Source organism: Lolium rigidum, chromosome 3 (genome assembly GCF_022539505.1).
Source record: "Lolium rigidum isolate FL_2022 chromosome 3, APGP_CSIRO_Lrig_0.1, whole genome shotgun sequence".
Taxonomy (NCBI): Eukaryota; Viridiplantae; Streptophyta; class Magnoliopsida; order Poales; family Poaceae; genus Lolium; species Lolium rigidum.
In genome coordinates, this window is record NC_061510.1 from 347345701 (window position 1) to 347364997 (window position 19297).

General features: G+C 45.6%; 2 protein-coding genes, 1 long non-coding RNA gene and 1 pseudogene across 3 annotated transcripts; 3 read left to right on the forward strand and 1 right to left on the reverse strand.

The window, feature by feature from the left end:
• Positions 1-2618: 2618 nt before the first annotated feature.
• On the forward strand, positions 2619-5966 carry LOC124697181 (annotated as a pseudogene).
• A 3134-nt stretch (positions 5967-9100) lies between these two features.
• Positions 9101-10184, forward strand: LOC124697182 (IST1-like protein). Its single transcript, XM_047229810.1, has one exon. It carries the CDS (start codon positions 9264-9266, stop codon positions 10182-10184), a length of 921 nt encoding a protein of 306 aa, XP_047085766.1. The 5' UTR covers positions 9101-9263.
• A 1218-nt stretch (positions 10185-11402) lies between these two features.
• On the reverse strand, positions 11403-13988 carry LOC124700236 (homologous-pairing protein 2 homolog). Its single transcript, XM_047232397.1, has 6 exons — positions 13898-13988; positions 13723-13748; positions 12371-12638; positions 12204-12274; positions 11930-12118; positions 11403-11711 (listed from the first exon to the last, which is right to left on the reverse strand). The coding sequence occupies exons 1-6, from the start codon at positions 13923-13925 to the stop codon at positions 11610-11612; spliced, it is 684 nt and encodes a 227-aa protein (XP_047088353.1). The 5' UTR covers positions 13926-13988; the 3' UTR covers positions 11403-11609.
• A 2520-nt stretch (positions 13989-16508) lies between these two features.
• Positions 16509-17215, forward strand: LOC124700237. The gene is made up of 3 exons (XR_007001687.1): positions 16509-16862; positions 16962-17058; positions 17171-17215. It is a non-coding gene; the product is annotated as an uncharacterized LOC124700237 (long non-coding RNA).
• Positions 17216-19297: the final 2082 nt, after the last annotated feature.

Sequence of the window (19297 nt, forward strand, 5' to 3'; positions counted from 1 at the left end):
ACCGGTGTGCTCCCTGCTCTACCTTATCTGAACAATCGTTGAGACTTGACGAGGTTTAGATATTTCAGAAAAGATTCAGATGATGATTTGAAGGCTTTTTTGAAAGAAAAAAAGTTGCTTCAAAGAAGAGAAAAATTGAAACTCAGAGCATCTCCTGTTGCGTCCCCCAAACGACATCCGGCGAAAGCGCCGGATTGGTCGTTTGGGGGACGTTCGGGCCAAATTTGCGTTTGGAGGAGGTTCCTTTTCTAGCCACGTCCCCCAAACGCGACCTCCAAACAAAAAGTAAGTGTAAAAGTCTTGTCCGACCTCCGTGGTAGAGCCTCTATACACAGGAGATGGGCTAGAGACGCCGGATAATATTTGAGTCACGAAGCGGGCCTTTGGAGCATGCGGCTGGGACTTTTTTTGACCGGCATCTCCCAAATTTCTTTGGGGACGCGACTGGAGATGCTCTCATGACAATCATATGCAGTTGGTATTATACAAGGACAGAGTGGGGCAAGCATGCCACATGAACCTGAACCGGATATCTTAGAGGTGAGCTGATCCGGACGTTGAAAAGACGTGCAAAATCACGTACGACTTGTGACTCTTGTGAGGAAGGTTTACTTCTGACCTGAGAGACCAATGGTGTTTGGCCACTCGGATCTGGTGGACCAGATCAACACCCTGAACGCAACGAGCTCAGCAACAAGTGCAGGAATAGTCCAAGCTGCTGGCCGGGCTAAGCTGCCACTTGTACCTAAAGCGCGAGGCAACGTACGCGGTCAAGTGCTGATGACTTCGCACCAGCAGCAGCACCTGAATTTTTGGGGAGGGCACGAGCACGACCGCACGAGGCCAAAGACGTTTCACGCCGTTTTTTTCATAGACCGAAGCTTCCTAGGATGACACAGTACCTGCATACTGTAGTACTGATTACTGAATCAGTCCCTTTGGTTTACGAACCAGTGTGTCAAAGACGTTTCTCGGACCATGGTAACTGGCCACACGGATCAAGCAATCGATGGATCTGGCATTAACTACGTTGGTTCACTTTTCCACGGTGAGACTACTCATAGTGGGAGTAACATAGCTAGTAACATCACACACCCCAATGCATTTTGGTGACATGGCATGACAATAAATGAAGAAAGAGAGTGAGGTGGTAACTAGCTATGTTACCATAACATCACACTTATCAAGACAAGATGAGTCTACAAATCTAATAAATATAACATGCATGACACCACATATAGTAACTATCCACTATGGAGGTAGTAACATAGAGTAGTAACATGCACCATGTTACTACTCTATGTTACTCCCCACTATGACTAGTCTGACAAAGATTTCATGAAAAACGAAAGAGTTATGCAAAGACGATCTGACGATGACATTCGAGGAAGGCGCTTCCTCAATTACACTACACACGTCAATCCTGATGAGAACTCGCTTTCATTTTTCAGACGTTTCTTATGTCGCAAGATATGGGCGATCTGTATATGTTGACCGTTTCTTTTTCACAAAGTTACATTATATTAGTTGTACCATAAAACCATGAGCCACGGTTCATTTTGGCTGGTCAATAGCTTACAACTTTAATTATGACTTTTACTTATAATATATTAACAGAATTATTATAAAATAGATTATTATGGAACGGAGGAAATATAAATTAAGGGGTATGTTTTCCTAGTTCTCGGCCGACTGGAAATTAGCATAGTTTTTAGTCGAATCCTAAATCATAGGATTGTGTCGTGATTTGTGCTAACTATGTGTTGCAACTGGGATTTTTTTCTTAGCTATACATGAGGTTGCAACTTAGATTTGACGACTTGCACCAGGATGAGATCAGAATTAACTTGATTCTTAGTTAAAGTTGTGCATTAAATAAAATAAATACGCATTGCATTTTGGTGTGTGATTGTGTTTTTTAGAGAAAGACGGTACCAATGCACATAAACACGCATACACTAACTCCTACTCCTTTGAGCACCTTCCAAAGAATGAGCCGGCGAAGGTTTTAAGATCGATGAAGTCACCAGAGATGCATCACTATCAATGGAAACGACGTCTTTCACTGAAAAAATATTTTGCCTTCATAAGAGACGTAAGATGTCAGTCTAGGGTTTGATTCTAGTAGGCTAGGATACAAGCACCCTCCTAACCATCTAGTTCTCGAAATAGGCTTTCGCCCCGCTATATTAATATAGCAACCACACGATACAACGAGCACGCCGGAGCCGCAGCACAACCAAGCCCAAAAGTAAAGACACAAAAAGAAAGAAAAGAGAAATAAAATGCCGTCATCAGCAACTCGATGGAAAAACGAAGACGAGTCGCCACCGCTGCGCCGTCCGGACAAGTCCCACCACGCTCCTAGCACTCTGGATCGCCCCCATACCAAGCAACACCTCCAACAAGGAAAGCGACGCCGATGCCGCTGCTGCCCGGATAAGTCCTAGGGTTTCCCCCGGTACACGGTGGGGGTGAGGAGGGAGGTACACCCGATGCCCTTCAGGAAGGAAGGATGGCAACCGCAGGCGTCACCGCATCGGTGCCGAACGAGCCGGCAAGGATTTCTCCTGACCCCAACCAACACCACCCTAAACGATCCAAAGAGCCCACCCAACATGTCGCCCACCAGCTTGCGCCACCACGGTCTCGACTACAACTTCGTCGTCTCACTGCGGACACCGTCATGAGGCCTAGAGGAAGGAAATGGACAACGGGTAAGGGGCGGCAGCACCGCAGCCGCGCGGGAGGGCACTACCTCCACCGCCTTTGCGGTAGCCGACCGGACGTAGTAGCAGAGACACACCAGGCCCGAACTGGCCTGGCCGGGCCCAAACTGGCCCGTGAAGTCTCTGCCACCGCACTGTAGCAGGCCGGCTGGCAGTGCCGCCACAACCTAACCAGCCCCATCGATGGGGCAGATCGAGAAGATCGATCGATCCAGGCCCCCGTTTCTGGGAGGCCCCCGATTTGGCTGCTCTTTGTAGGCCCAACAGGCCACGGACGACTAGGACGGGAGGCCAGCGACGGATCGATACCAGAAGTCCAGAACAGCGCCTCGACCCGCGACGGCTCGGAGGCACGACTCGATCGACGATCGCTCCTTGCTTTGCGTCGACTGTTACCAGGACTCGATTGACCGCTGGCCTCCCGTCATCCTCCAATCAGGCGACAGGCGACAGGCGATCAGGCGATCAGCGATCAGGTCCTCCTCACGCTCGACGCAGAGATCGGGCAATCCTTGCAGGTAATCTGATCGCTTCCTCTCCTACAAATTTATGCCCGTACAAATCTAAGATCACTCTACTATATGCCGATGCATCTGGCAATTCATTAATTTGTTAAATAGGACAAATCATGAGAAGAACAAAGTGTCAATCCGGTGCTGAAAAGAAGAGGAAGAAACAGAGATTAGATGCGATGAACTCGGTCCCTAAAGGGTGCTCTAGATAAATTTGTCGTGAAAAAGCCTCAAGCGAATTCTGAAAATCAGACTCGAGTTGTTGATGTTGATGATGATCATGGTGATACTGCTACAGAGGTTGACGCTAATTCTGTAGAATTTGATGAAGGAGATGATGGTGATAGTAGCGATGAACACACTGATGCTTCTACTCTACTGATAATGAAGGTGATAATGCTAATGGCAATGATGAAGGTAATGATGCTAGTACTGGTGTTGAAGATACTGATGCTATTGGTGTTGATGGCACAAATACTTCTTTTGGTCCTGATATATTCGATCCAAGATATTGGGATGGTCTTAATCAGAAAATGATTGATATTTTGCTAGAAAAAGGTCCTAAAAGAGACAAGTCTATTAAGCATGGTCGAAGAGACAAAAAATCAAGAAGGTTTTCCGCATCGGCATACAGTAGAGTTCTCCCAAACGGAGAATCATGTGATAGAGAATGGCTTGTATACAGTAAAGAGCTTGACAAAATATTTTGTTTTTGCTGCAAATTATTGAAAAAGGGGCTTGTGAGAGGATCATTACCAAATGAGGGTTTCAGTGACTGGATACATCTCAGCAGTAGACTTCAACAACATGAAACTAGTAGAGAACATATCACAAATATGAGTACATGGTATGACTTTCGTATGAGGTTGCAGAATAATCAGACAATTGATAAAGTTGCTCAGCGAGAACTTGAAAAGGAAAGGGAGCATTGGAGAAAAGTTTTATACAGGATTGTCTCCATTGTACAATTTCTTGGAGAACATAACACAGCATTTCGTGGCACTAATTGCAAGTTGTTCCAAGACAGCAATGGTAATTTCTTGGGACTGGTTCAAATGTTGGCTAAATTTGACCCGGTTATGAAAGAGCATGTTGATAGAATTACCAATGATAAAACTCGTGATCATTATCTTGGCCCTTCCATCCAGAATGAGTTGATAACTTTGCTAGCTAGCTACTGCAATCAGGTCTGAAATCATTGAAAAGGTAAAAAAGGCAAAATACTTCTCAGTTATACTTGATTGTACTCCTGATGTAAGCCACCAAGAACAGATGTCTTTGATAATAAGGTATGTTGATGCATCTTCTGGTTCTCTATGCATCGAGGAATCTTTCTTAGGTTTTTTGCCTGTGAATGATACCACTGGGCAAGGCCTGTTTGATGTTTTACAAGATGAACTGAAGAGTCTTGGACTTGATATAAATAATGTGAGAGGGCAAGGATATGATAATGGATCAAATATGAAAGGAAAACATCAAGGGGTACAAAGGAAACTTTTGGATATAAATCCAAGAGCTTTTTATTCAGCTTGTGGCTGTCATAGTCTGAATTTGACACTATGTGATATGGCAAATTCTTGCCGTAATTCAATAGATTTTTTTGGAATTATCCAACGCATCTATACAACATTTGCTAATTCTACAAAGAGGTGGAAAATTCTGAAGGATAATATAACTGGGTTGACTCTGAAGTCATTGTCAGCTAGTCGTTGGGAAAGTCGTGTTGAGAGTGTTAAGGCTATAAGGTTTCAAATGTCAGATATAAGGGAGGCTTTGCTGCAAGTGGCTGAAAATGATACTGATTCATTGGCATGTAGTGTGGCTAAATCATTGGCAGAAAATGAACTTGGTGACTATGAGTTTATTGTTTCTATAGTCATATGGTATAAAATATTATTCTATATTAATGTGGTAAGCAAGCAACTACAATCAAGACATGCTTATTGATGTTGCAATTGAGTCTGTACAGGGGCTGATATCCTTTTTCACTAAGTATAGAGAAACTGGATTTTCAAAGGCGTTGGAAGGTGCTAAAAAAATTGCAATGGAGCTGGATATTAATCCAGCCTTTCGCACCAAGCGTAAAATTACAAGAAAAAGGCAGTTTGACGAGGGACCGGCTGATGCAACTACTGAATCACATTCTACAGAGGAGGCGTTTAGGATCAATTATTTTCTGCGTATTGTTGATCAAGCTATTGCTTCACTTAAAACCAGATTTGAACAATACCAGGAGTATGAAACAACTTTTGGTTTCTTGTTTACCTCAGACAGGCTGCGATTATTGGATGATGAGAGTTTGAAGGATGCTTGTCTCAAACTTGAGGCTGCACTTAAGCATGAAAAGGTAGATGAAACGCTTGTGGATATTGATGGAGAAGAATTGTGGCGGGAGTTAAGTTTGATCCAGGATCTACTTGAGAAATCTATGGGTCCACTGGATATTCTGAAGTTTTTGGAGAAGCGTCCCTTTTATCCTTTCGCTAATATTGCATACAGAATTTTGTTAACTATTCCTGCTATCGTTGCATCTGCGGAAAGGAGCTTCTCTAAACTGAAGTTGCTGAAATCCTACATGCGTTCTACTATGACACAAGAAAGACTCAGTGGATTGGCGACAATAGCACTCGAGAATGATATCTTGGAGAAGATTAATTATAAAGATATGATTGAAGATTTCATTTCAAGAAATTCCAGACGGATGATGCTTTTCGGTAGACCATGAGGTTCGTTTAGTGCTATATTTACATTTTTGGAGTTAATACTTGTTTTTCTTAAGCATTGTATGAAATAGCGCCTACTGAACTTATATAATTAAATACACTTGATTTTGTTTTACTAGTTATTGTGTTTGAACAAAAATATTGGCCCCATTTTATAAGACGAACCGGGGCCCCCAATTCCTGGAGACGGGGCTGAACCTAACCCCACCGACGCACCTCCGCCACCTCCAGGGAACGAACACAACGCGCGTAGGGCAGCCCGTCCAAGCCCAGATTGGGCCCAAACTGGTCCAGATCTGGGCCGAGACGACCCTGCCGGCTGCACGCCGGCGACCAGCCCGCCGCCTACCCGCGCCACGCCGCCCCACCACCAAGGAGTAGCGTTGTCGCCACCGTAGCCACCCAGCTGCGCCAGACCGACAACCGCCGAAGAGCACTGCCGCGGGCGCCAAGCTCCGCGCCTCCTTTCCACGCGCGGGAATGGCCGGCCGCCGCCGCCGACACCGCACGAGCAACGCCCGGCGGCACGCGCCGGCGGCGGCGGAGGGGAGGGGGAGGAGAAGGGGGCGGCGACGCTAGGGTTGGCTCCCTCTCGCCCGCGCGGGGGGCGAGAGCGAGCGCGAAGCGTTTTTTCGCACCTAGCCATCTAGTATTGGGTTAGTTTTCCGGCGCATGGACGTGTACCCCTACAAACAATTATTATTTCTTAGGTTGGAGCCACTAGTGTAAAACTTTCTTTGTTGGTGGAAGCTTCTCTGCAATCAAAACAAGCCATCGATACAAAATCGATGAACACAGCCACAAGCTTCCATGCAGAAGAACCAAACCCCTAGAAGGTAGCAACCCCAGGATCGTCTCAATCAAGAGGAATAATTATTCACTCTACCATAACAGCGCCGATTAAGACAGGGTGAGCAGTCGCCGTCGCCCGTCGGCGGTCATAAACTCATGATATGGACCGTACGAGATACGAAAGCCACCCGTGCGTCCAATGTGGGCCCTGCCCAACCGCAAAGCTAGCGAATCAAATCTTTGCCGGACTCCAACACGACACTGGAGCAGGGCAGAGATATCTGACGCGCCGCCGCGGCTATTTCCTGGCAACGGTGCAAGTCTCCAACGGCAGCCCGGCGTGGCGTCAATTCGCAAAAAAAAAAAAAAAAAAAAAAAAGCCCGGCGCGGCGTCGTTGTCCGGCCCGTCTGGTCCTCAAGTCACGGGTGATTGCCCCGGTCAAACGAGAAAACGAACGCACACACTACCCGAGCAACGCACCTACAACGTGGCGCCGTGGCGATTGCCAGCCCGAATCTCCTTCGGTCGCACTGAACCTTGTTAGACAGATTAAGCTTGATAGAGTCGACATCTCTGTCTTCGCACCTGAAAGTATTGAATCTCGATCTAAATCTAACCCGAACAATCTTTTTTATAAGTAGAGAAAAAAAAAACCCAAATTGCCAATGTTACTGGCCCACATGTCATATCTATCTTCTACCTCTATTATATTTCCCTTTTCGATTAGTTTCTCCCCATCTCGATTCAGCCGGCATAGAGGAGCACCCACATAGAGCATCACGGCCCATTTGACCATGTTGCCGATAGCTGCCTCGCAGACACGGAATACCATGACACACAACACCCACTGAGGCGTGAAGCAGAGGAGCCCGGACATGGTGGCGTGCACACATGCCTTGCCGAAGCCTAGCCTCTATGTGTTCCACCTGAAGATGTAGAAGGTGCATGAGAGGGAGAGGGCGCGTCCGACTGTCTACGGGGAGTCGAGGTCGTTGGATGTGTCGCTTCCCATCGGGATGCACATGGGTAAACGAAGGTGAGGGTGAAGCAGCGCCACGACCAGGGGTAGACATAGAGGAACTGACGAGTGTGTGTGTGTGTGTGGGGGGGGGGGGGGGGGGGGGGGTCAACTGAGTGGGAGCATTTCTTGCATAAACTTCGCATAATTAGAAAGCTTTTGTCTTAAATATGAATAAATACTATTACTTATGTTTTTAGTTTTTAGTTTGGCCTATGCCCCCAATCAGCTCTACTTGCGCCTGCCCATGGCCAATTGGCCACGATGACAACAAGGTGCTCGTGCTCGCCTGTGCATGTCGGGTTGCTGCCCTTGCTACTAGAACGCCCTTCCGAGGAAACCGGGGAGGAGGGGCACAAGCATCTCACCAGAGGCCAATGCTGAGGAAATCGCTTATAGGTATCAACTCGGTCGGCTGACAATTAGTGATTAATTGGCAAATTGGCTGACTAATCAGACTATAAATGAGTTAATCGGATGATAAATTAGTTTATCGATTATTCAGTGACTATCAAGTAGCGATTAATCGGCTGATTAATCGTTGAATCGGACAATTTTTTTAACAGTGCCAGAGGAATCCACATGGAGGTGCCTTGCGTTGCGGGCTATGACCCTAGCTAATCCCTAGGCCGTGTCGTGTATACCTAGCTCCTCCCACGTGTCGCCATGCCTATCGATGCAAGAAATATTTGCACATTTTTCACACTTTAAACTTTTTATTGCATGTTTGTCCTACGACCAACACATGTGAGTGGCACATGACGTGGCAAATATGCAAAGTGCAAAAAATAAAAGAGTGGGAGTTATGCAATTCCCCGATGAGTATGACTCATGGGGCCCACCGTTAGCGAGAGTGGCCGGTAATCCCGGTTGGGATCGGTGCAGCAAACAGCTCTGGGTTTCCATTTAAACCCGAATTCAATACTTTAGGGGTTGATTGACAAGGGTTTCGACGATTTACCTAACCTCTAGTACGGTTCAAGATTAAAAAACTCTCTTCGATCTATAGTAAGGGACATAAATTTAATTTAAATTTAAACAAATTGAAAGCAATACAATGACAATCGGGAGGGACTAATTTTTTCCCCTGAACAAAACCCTCGCTCGGGCCGCGCGCGGCACACGTGTAAGTCCGAGCACGAGACCGGTCTCACCCGCCGCCCCGCCGGTCGGTATCCGTGTTCTACGTTGGTCTTGGCCCGGTGCGGCTCGCCCGAACGGAAACGGTCTCGCCCCTCACGCTCACGCGTCTTGTCTCCCTCGCCCGTTTAAATGCACGTCGCTCCTCGCCTTCGCCACAAAGCAAACGCAACGCAACCATCTCCACAACCGCAAGTAACCCCGCTCCCGCGCGATTAATTTCCTACTCGGTTCCTTCCTTAATTCATCGCCTTCCAATTCACACTTCCTAGCTCACGCCAGCGCCACCACTATAAAACACCTACCCAAAACCGCCAGCTCCCGGCACGCACTCCGCCCGCCATCGCCATGGGGAGGACGCTGGACGTGCTGCTGGGCCGGACAACGAAGCAGACGGCGCGCCTCAAGTCCCTCCTCGGCCTCGCCACCAAGCGGATCGCCGTGGCGCGCGCGCACCGGCAGGTGCGCCTGGCGCAGGCGCGCGGCGACGTGGAGCAGCTGCTCCGCCTCGGCCACCCGGACCGCGCTCTGCAGCGCGCCGAGCAGGTCCTCCGCGAACAAAACATGCTAGACGTCCTCGACACGCTTGAATCCTACTGCACCCTCCTCGCCGACCGGGCCGCGCTCGTCGACGCGCAGCGCGAGTGCCCCGACGAGCTGCGGGAGGCCGCGGCCGGGCTGGTCTACGCGGCGGCCAGACTCGGGGACCTCCCCGAGCTGCAGGAGGTGCGGGCGCTCCTCGCCGCCAAGTTCGGCAGGGGGTTCGTGGCCGCGGCGGCTGAGCTGCGCAGCGGGTGCGGGATCAATACGAAGATCGTGCAGAAGCTGTCCACGAAGCAGCCGTCCCTGGAGAGCCGACAGATGGTGCTCCTGGAGATCGGCGCCGAGAAGGAGATCCCCGTGCGCCTCCACAACGCCTCCTACCACCAGGACCCCGTCATCTCCGACAAAGTCTCTGCCCCTCGTGCGAATGACCAGGAGGACGAGAGGCGGCGCCCCACGCCGCGGGCAGACGACGGCGACGAGGTCTCTGCCCACGCGCCGCTGACGTTCAAGGACGTGGAGGCGGCCGCGCAGGCCGCGTTCGAGTCGGCGGCCACGGCGGCGGCTGCCGCCAAGGCCGCCATCGAGCTGTCGCGAGCCGGCTCCGGGAACCCCGACGACGACAGGCACAGGAGGACGCACGCCGACGACGAGATGCCACACCGTCGCGAGGATTTGCCCAGGAGCAGGCCGGCTTCGGTCAGGACAAACAGAGGAGGGCTCTAGCAGTTTACTTTACTAGCTGCAGCCACATGGCAATACCAGAGATGTTTTTTATTTTTTATTTTTTGAGATCACCAGATATGGTTTCTTGATCTCGTTATATTCTTCTTTCTTAGTACCAGTTGCAGTTATCTATTGCAGATTTTTGGTCATCAGTCAGCATTGAAAAATCCAAGCATATATTGCCAGCAACATGACTTGATATATTCAAGTGATGAAAACCTTCTGTTGAACAGCTGTCTGGAAAACATGCTGCAAACCTCATTACATGGTGAGATAAATCATAAGTTAAGCTAACAGCGAGTAAAATCGTATCAGCAGACAACATCATCTGTCAAGCCCAACTTACAACAAACACCGAACAAAGATGTCCAGACCTTCCGCCATGGCAAGTATTTGCCACACCGTCGCCAGGATCTGCCCAGGAGCAGGCCGGCTTCGGTCAGGACAAACAGAGGAGGGCTCTAGCAGTTTACTAGCTGCAGCCACATGGCAATACCAGAGATGGTTTCTTGATCTCGTTACATTGTTCTTTGTTACTACTAGTTGCAGTTATATATTGCAGATTTTTCATCATTAATTTGGTGCATGCGAATTGCAAAGAAAACAGAAAATTGGGAATGTAAATATTAATCCGATTCAGCATTGAAAAAGCCAAGCATATATTGTCAGTAACATGACTTATATATTCAAGTGATGAAAAAATTCTGTTGAACAGCTGACTGGAAAACATGCCGCAAACCTCATTACTTGTGTCATAAACCATAAGTTAAGCTAACAGCGACTACTTGGATCAGAAATCTTATCAGCAGACAACATCATCTGTCAATCCCAGCTACAATAAACAACAACAACGATGTCCAGACACCATGGCGAGGATTTGCCAGGAGCAGGCCGGCTTCAGTCAGGTCAAACAGAGGACTTCAGCAATTTAGCTGGAGCCATATGTGTCAATAGCAGAGATGGTTTCTTGATCTCGTAATATTGTTTACTAGTTCAGCTTTCACACTTTTATGGTGCAGATTCTTCATTGTTTGATTTGGTAATGTACAGACAAAAATGGGAAAGTAAAATATCAATTCGATTTCGACTTTTCACCCAGCAGAGAGGAAAAAATAACCATAAGCATATATATTTTCAGTAAGATGACTGGTTTCTAGATATACTAAAGACGATGAAGAATTTCTGTTACACGGCTGGCTCGATAATATGTTGCAACCCTCAATACTTGTGAGATAAACAATAAGTTAGGCTACCAGCTAGTGTGCTCGGAGCAGAAATGTTATCAGCAGGCAACATCATGTGACTGGACCAACTACAAGTCTAAAACGAAGACCCTGCCTAAGAAACTAGCAACACCATGGAGCTGTTGGGCCGATAAAACTGCTGTGACATACATCTGATCCGACATACTCTCATGCTACATAATCAGCGAGAAACCTTTCTCCTTTTGTTGAGACTTGCCAGCATTTCACTGTACGGTTGGATGGTCACATCAACATCTTCATCATACTCAAGACCAAGTTCTTCCTGCACAGACAGATAAAATTCATCAGTTAGATGTGGCTTGTAGGATGACAGCAAAATAGAGTTAACTTTTTTTTTGCGAATTAGAGCTAACTGACTGACAACAACTGAACGAAACAACTACCAACTACAGTCTGCAATTCAAATGTTCAAATTAATAGAAGCTTATATGCATAAATAATAAGGTGTGAAAGGGTAAAACAAAAAGGGGCACCAAGAACCTTAAATTCCTTCTGATCTTTGGGGCTGTTCTCAGTAATATTATCCCATAGCTCCTTGAACATCCTCTTTCTCTTTCTCCACTGGGTAACTCTCTCAGAGAAGGACTCTTCAATTATCTTCTTGTCTTCAGGCTTCACCAAGATCACACCACTCTGCAGTTTATTTAATTTTTCTTCCATTTCCTGGACCTGCATAAACATGAGGTCTGCTGTTAAACTAGGTTGAGCAAACACACACTTATGTACACTAGGAAACACATAAACATGCACATACTTCACTTTGCAATATAGCCTCCTTTGACCTGATCTCTTCCAATGTCAAGTTTGACTGCAGAGATTTTATCTCTGCAATAAGATTAGTACTTATTAGATCCTAATAATTGTATACTGCATAAAGAAAGACCACAAAGAGCATGCTAGTTGGCACCAAAAGGAACTTACCAGATTCGACCTCACTAGTAATTTTCTTTTGCTCTGCGATTTCTTCCTGTAGCTTGCTATTTGCTTTCTTCATCTGCTCAAGTTCTTCCCCATTTGGAATGTCGAACTGATCTTGCCGAGCAAGGTAGATTTTCTGCTTGCCATACTCCTTGAAGGATATCTGAGCACTTTCAGCCAATGCATCCAGTGCCTTTTGCACCGCAGTCTTCTTAAGACTGAACTTCTGTAGTGCATCAGCTGCATTCTGAGAATTCAATGGCCTGTTTTGCTGCAGAAACATAGCAATAGTTAACTCAACATTAACGCCTTGTAAGGTACAGAATGGAGCTATGGTACCGAATACAGGGTGGGGACAGAATGAAATCATCTACACTGACCACTTTGTGCAAGTTTTGATATTCTGCATAAAGACCAAGCACAATATACAACTCCTTTTACAAATAATACTCTCAGTTGGTCTTAACCAAATTAATGTTAGAGCAGTCTCGGAGAGGGAACACCACTGTAAAACTAATCATGGTAATGATAACTTATGCAGCAATGTGCTACTGCTTCGGATGCATACAATTATTAAACCTTCCTGATACATAACAACAGCCTATACTGAAGAGCGCAAAACTGATCTGGAAATACCAGTGTCTCCATTTGTAAGCACTGGAAGTGACCTTTTTTTTATCAGTCACAGTTAGCCTCAGAGGATTCTTTTACACAACCGCTAAACTGAGAGGACAGAGTTAAGTAGAGGTGAAACACTTCAAAGGGGACTTTTTCTTGAATTGAATCTTAGGCTTCTTAGCAATCAGCACAAAATTGCAAAGACAGGTGTGAACTGAAGAATGACACAGGTTCTGTCATCTGAGGTTCTGTCAACCGCTATGTTAACCAAAATAATGAAATGAGCATAGATCGATTATCTAGACTGAAGATTGCGCTTTTTTTTTAACACAGCAGAGGATTGTTCAGGTTGTATCTCACAAAGCAACTATGGATGACAACCAACATAAGTTAAAGGGCAGGCTGCTGTTACCACGAGCAATTAATCATCACCTTAATATGTCTGAACCCTTTTCGAAACAAAAACAAAAAGGTCTGCCCCAAAAGGAAGGCACTCCGTTACACGCACTTGACATCTAACATGCATCGGTAGTGAGGCAGATCCTACCTACCCTGCTAAAGCTTACGAGTATTTTCACACGGGACAAAATCCCACAGGATGCATAATAATGGAAGAGAAAACCCCCAACCCTCATCGTGCAAGTACGGCAGCAAACACAAGATGAAACCTAAATGGAAGCAGGCAATTTGGGGGTTAAGGGCGAGGGTTTTAGCCGAGGCCCCAGGGGGGGCGTTACCTCGTTGACGAAGTTGAGGACGATTCCTGCACAGGAAACCGATAGAGGAGTATAAGGACCAGGATCACTAGATGCACCGATAAGACCGAGCAAAGAATGGGCGAAATCGGGGGAGAGATTCGGCGAGGGGTGGTCAAATTAGGAATTTGGATTGGATGGAAGCAGGGGCGCGTACCTTCGACGCTGTCCGATTTCGGCGGCATTGCGTCCTCCCGCGCGCTGCCCGCTTCGCCGCGCCGCCGCCGACCTGCTGCTGTTCGTGGCTGAAGCGAAGGAAGAGGTGGGGAAAAGTGGGGGAGAAGACGGGGAAGGGAACGAGGGTTTGGCCTCCACTGTGCAGGTCACTGACAGGCCGGGCCCGCGATGCTTACTGACATGTGGATTTCCCGCCAAAATCCCCGGTGTCCGCGGCATGGGTGTAGGCTTTCGGTGGCCTCCAGCAAAGCCCAAAACAATGGACCTCTGGAGAAGCCCAATACAGCGAGACTGGGGATTTGATGTTGGCTCTCGGCTTTACATGTCCATGCACCCTTAAAAAAGAAAAATACTCCCTCTCCTACAGACTACAGGACTACAGTTTGTTAGCGTGCGCGTACCCTAGATTGTAAATTTGATCAAGTTAGTATTAGTTATATGTTATAAAAAATATCTCACTAGAAATTTTAGATGTATAATTTTCTAATGATATCATTTTTACATTATAGTATAATTTAAATTATATAGGTTAAATTTGGGAACTATGGATACGGGGAAGAATAGTAAACTGAAACGGAAGGAGTATCCAGGGGTATATATGATGCCCCCTCACGGAGCCTCCTGGTTCGTTTGCATTCCTGGCCGTCCGATGGGCCTCTCAGCAAATCCCAGTTGTCCATATGTTTCACTGCGAGAGATAAAACGGCACGGCCCGCGGTGAAACCCTACCGCGCCGCCGCCGGCGCTCCCCAATCCCAGCACGACCGGTTCGCCTCCTCCCATCCGCCCTCTTCTTCGCCTGCGACGGGCGCTGCAGCTCCGCCTCCGGCTCGTTTTCGGCGCGCCTAGGAGCTTGCCCAGCTCCGTCTCCTCCCGCACGGGACAAGGAGGCAGCCGGGGGATGTCTCAAGGGCGCGGGATCGACAGCATCGTCCTCGGCCGGCGTGGAGGAGCGTGGCGCCGATGTCGTCGCCATTTTCGGCGCGCCTAGGAGCTTGCCAAGCTCTGTATCCTCCGCACGGGACAAGGAGGCAGCCGGGGGATGTCTCAAGGGCGCTGGATCAACAGCGTCGTCCTCGGCCGGCGTGGTGGAGCGTGGCGCCGATGTCGTCGCCATTTCTTCATCCGTGTCACTGGTACAGAGAGATGGCTCAAGGGCGTGGGATCGATGCTGTTGTCCTCAGCGGGGTGGAGCTGGGAACCGTCGTCCTCGTCCTTTCTTCGCGTACGTCGCCGTCTCTATCGACTACAAATCCCAGGTTTCTCCCGCCGCGAGGTCCTCGCTCCTGTGGTCGCGCTCATCCGTGGAAATGTGGACAAGGAGGTCCAGCGCTGTTTGAGGCAAAGCAGCAGATTATTTCTCCATTCACGACTTGACCCAGGTAAATTTCTGCTTTCCTTTTATGTGCTCATCTTCCGTCTCCGTCAACTACAAGATCCCAGATTTCTGCCGCTGGTAGGTCCTCCCTCCTGTGGTCGCGCTCAGCTGTGGAAATGCGGACGAGGTGGTGCAGCACTGTTTGAGCCAAACCAATAGATTATTTGTTCCTCCATTCACGACTTCACCTAGGTAATTTTCTGCTCTCCTTTTATTTGTTCATCTTCATTTCTGCATTATAGGACAGAGTGGCCAACAGTGGCGCTTTATTAACCTTACAATTTCATTTTATAACCCGATCACCAATTCCAGCGGTTTTTCAAATCCTTGAGATAACTTAAAAGTTAATGGCAAATGTTTTCTGAGACATGATCTAAAGGTGTTTTGTGTTTCAATTCGGCCATGCTATGTGTAATCACTTGAACTAAAACACACACATGTACAAGCCAGGTAAGGACATCAAAACTAAGCTAATATATAAACATTAGTGCCATGGTTTATTCAAAAATTGGAAATTATAGCCAATATTCTTGCAGGTGTCCATATCAACAATCAATATTCTGGGTACATATTACAGTATATGCTTAAGCATTGGCCACAGCCACATGAAATCTTTCAACAAAAAAAACTAGAGGCTTAGTTGTATAGTGTATTAGCGTGTTAAATTTGGAGCGCTACTTCTCCATTTAGCTATTCTCTAAGACAATCTGCAGCAGGTTATTCTGAGGTGCATAGTTGGCAGCGGGAAGTCCTGATGCAGTCATCGAACAAGACTCCAATAACTGAATTGCTTCTTCAGGCTACCCTCTACCAGTAATAAAAGACCACACATATAACCTATATGCATGTATACAGAATCAGAAATGGCCAGGTAAAGATCATTTTAGAGCAAATAAAATCATTTAGCAGACCTTTAATACTTCAATTGCAAGATCCAATGAAGTTGCTATAACTTCTCTATTGTGCAAGCAACAAAATGGGTTAAGGACGTCCAGGTAGTACTTTGCTCGATTATTCCGTTTGTGGAAGAAATCCAAGCTCATGAGGTTCAAAAAACGTGTTCTAACTAATTGTTAAACGGACAATGCCTGTAACTTCCCTGTGACTCTTGAAATTTGTGACAACTAACTTTAGTAGATAGTGAGTTGAAGCTCCTGAAAGGTAAGGATCTATGTCCTGCTTTGAAACTTTGGTTTTCAAGTTATCAAGTCGGGCTCCTATGCTAGCATGGATCTATTGAAAAGCTGTTATGGCTATCTACATGCCTGGAACATCTATGATATTCGGCTTAGGCACTTTTTTATGTATGCCCAGTCACATGTTTTTTTAGATGAATGGCTCTATATCAAATTATGTCTACAAGTTTGAGCAATATATTACCTCAGTATAGAACTATATTACTTCTTGAAAATGTTGGTCTGATTATGTTCGTTGTGGTCTGCCATATGATTATAATTTTTACTCCTCCAGGTCTTGGTTGAATGATTCAATTTATAGAGGCCATTACACAAGTTCTGGTTTCAGATGATTTTGCTGGATCAGATACAAATAGAAGAAGTGGTTCAAGGTAAATCGAAACTCAAAATATACACAGTCGCTGCCATATTCTTTTGTTTGTTTTGTCCTATATAAATAATAGTACATGAACCGGTATTTAGCATTGCAGGATAACCATCTGTACGGATGGTGGAATTTAAAATTATGGGACTTCATCATATTAATCTCACACCTACTCCTCCACTGAGGAGCAGGTGCCTCACAGGGTTTGTAGCGTTCGTGGAGATGCAGTTGTTTTATAATGGATTTTTAGTTCACCCCCATGCTATTTATGAGACTATGGAAGAAATTAACGAACAGACTGAAAACATGAAACAGATACAAGATGCTTTGTCAGCTCCTATTGGAGCATCTGCTGATTTTGACGAGGTAGCTCACTTGCCATTTCGGGTTTATAATCTTAAGGTTGAGACTTTCTCCTCCGATGACTTTATACCGACTACAATGAAATTTTGACAGGATGAGCTGGAAGAATTGGAAGGAGCAGAGTTGGAAAATCAACTACTTGAGCCTGTACCTTACCATCAGGTGCAGCTCGTAGATAACATGTAACCAGTTCTCCCTGTTAGGCCATATATTGTGTACAGCGACATATTTATGCATGTGATCTTATTCATTTAAGTTTTTATGGATCTTAATCGCTAAAACCCTGTTTTGTAAGTGAAAAGGATAAAGCTGTAAGGACAATAGGTATGCCCTGTAAAATCTTTTACAAAAATTCTTTATATTTCTTAATTACTACTCATTTTCTCTTTGGGATATATTTTTTCCTCTGGTTTTGGCCCTGGCACCGTCCTAATGAACTCCTATGATTCCTAGCTTCTCTGGATAAAATGATAGCAAATTTTATGAAAAAATACAATGATTTGGAAGTTGTTTTGTTGGCAAAACCAATTTCCATGTATAAATTAAACATTTTTCGTATATTTTGGTGGTCAAAGAACTAAAAGGTGAACTGGCATTCTATGGTGACATCTGTTTGAGAGTGGAGGGGGAGTAACCTGTTGGCACTAGCCCCATGAAGAGTTCTCTAGCAGTTCGTTGGGACCTAATCTGTTTTCATGAGGTTATAGGTATTTTAACATTGAGAAGTCCTTTTTCTGATATTGGGTTCAGCCGCACCAGTAAAAATAATTTACACAATTAGGATACGCTGTCAAATATGCTTAAAACTTGTCAAAAACAGGGAGAGGTAAAAAAGATGTTTTTGTGTAGTGTGTAAAAAGACAAAAATTGCCCAAACTAGGCGTGCGCATATAGAATGTCGAGAGTACTCGCCAAATTTTTACTTGGAATTTTTTGACATTTTAAAATGTTTTTTTCCGGTGGCAGGAGCCATCCAAGATTAAAAAAAAGTGAATTTCCGTCAATCATTACTTTTAACATTGAAAACACTTGTTACTTGAAGTTTTACAATGAGGAAGGGAGAGGGGATTGGTTACATGCATATGTGAATCTCAAAGACGTTTGCACGTCGATATTCTTTAGTCTAGCTGAACATTGGCTCATTATAAAACATTTATCTTCAGCATTCTTGATGTTGCTGTTTCAGTTTGTTTGGTAGTCTCATCGCAGTTTGTGATGTTTTGCCAGAATTATAACCCCCTCTCCCCTGTGAGAGCCTTTTTCATCTATCCATGGTTATTAACTGTACCTTTTGCATTTTATCATCTCCCACCTGCTTCTGGCCCTCATGTCTTCCATTCTTTATCAAACACCTGCAAGACTTTTGATGCCATTTTAACATGCTTGCCAACAAAGTATCCTTTTCTGAATTAATCATCATTCACCTACCGTTTGACTGAACTGAAAGCTAGGTAGAGGGAGACTTGGGGAGTTATTTTGCCTTTCACGTGGGTATGTTTTTAGAACTCATTTTTGGTAGCCAAACAATAGTTGTCTGTTAGACATTCAGGTACAGATGAAATTCGGTTTGAAGTTCCAAAGCCATCATAAATTAATTCTACTTTCACGATATCATGATACTTGTGCAAATTTGAGTCCTACTAAATATTTGTTATTATGCAAATCACAGACAAGCTTTGGTTTTGTAAGATACACAAATGTTCAATTCAAACAGAGACGTGCAGTTCAATTTATTTATGAAGTAACATATGTGCGGTCCGAAGTCCAAACTGAGGGTTGCTTGGGCCATGAGAAATAATTAAATAAAAACATGGAAAACTGCCAAGAAATAAAGAATAATACAATATCCTTTTGTTGAAACAAAATGATACAATATCTGATGATTCCCAGTGAGACATATGTGGTATTTTGTCATGGTGTAATTTAGTCCTGACATCCGACACCTGGTATTGCTGGAGGTTCACTTTTTAATTTTGTGGGTCAGATCATCAAGAGCAGCAATTAGCAAACTGAATTACCACAACACTTGTGTGCTCACCTCACTCGCCTCTTTAAGCCCTGCACTCCAGCTTAAGATCC

Coding starts and splice junctions, on each gene's coding strand:
- LOC124697182 (XM_047229810.1), top strand. CDS start 9,264: ATGGGGAGGACGCTGGACGTGCTGCTGGGCCGGACAACGAAGCAGACG.
- LOC124700236 (XM_047232397.1), bottom strand. CDS start 13,925: ATGCCGCCGAAATCGGACAGCGTCGAAG. Junction 13,749..13,897: donor GAAATCGGACAGCGTCGAAG/GTACGCGCCCCT, acceptor TTTCCTGTGCAG/GAATCGTCCTCAACTTCGTC. Junction 12,275..12,370: donor TACTAGTGAGGTCGAATCTG/GTAAGTTCCTTT, acceptor ATCTTATTGCAG/AGATAAAATCTCTGCAGTCA.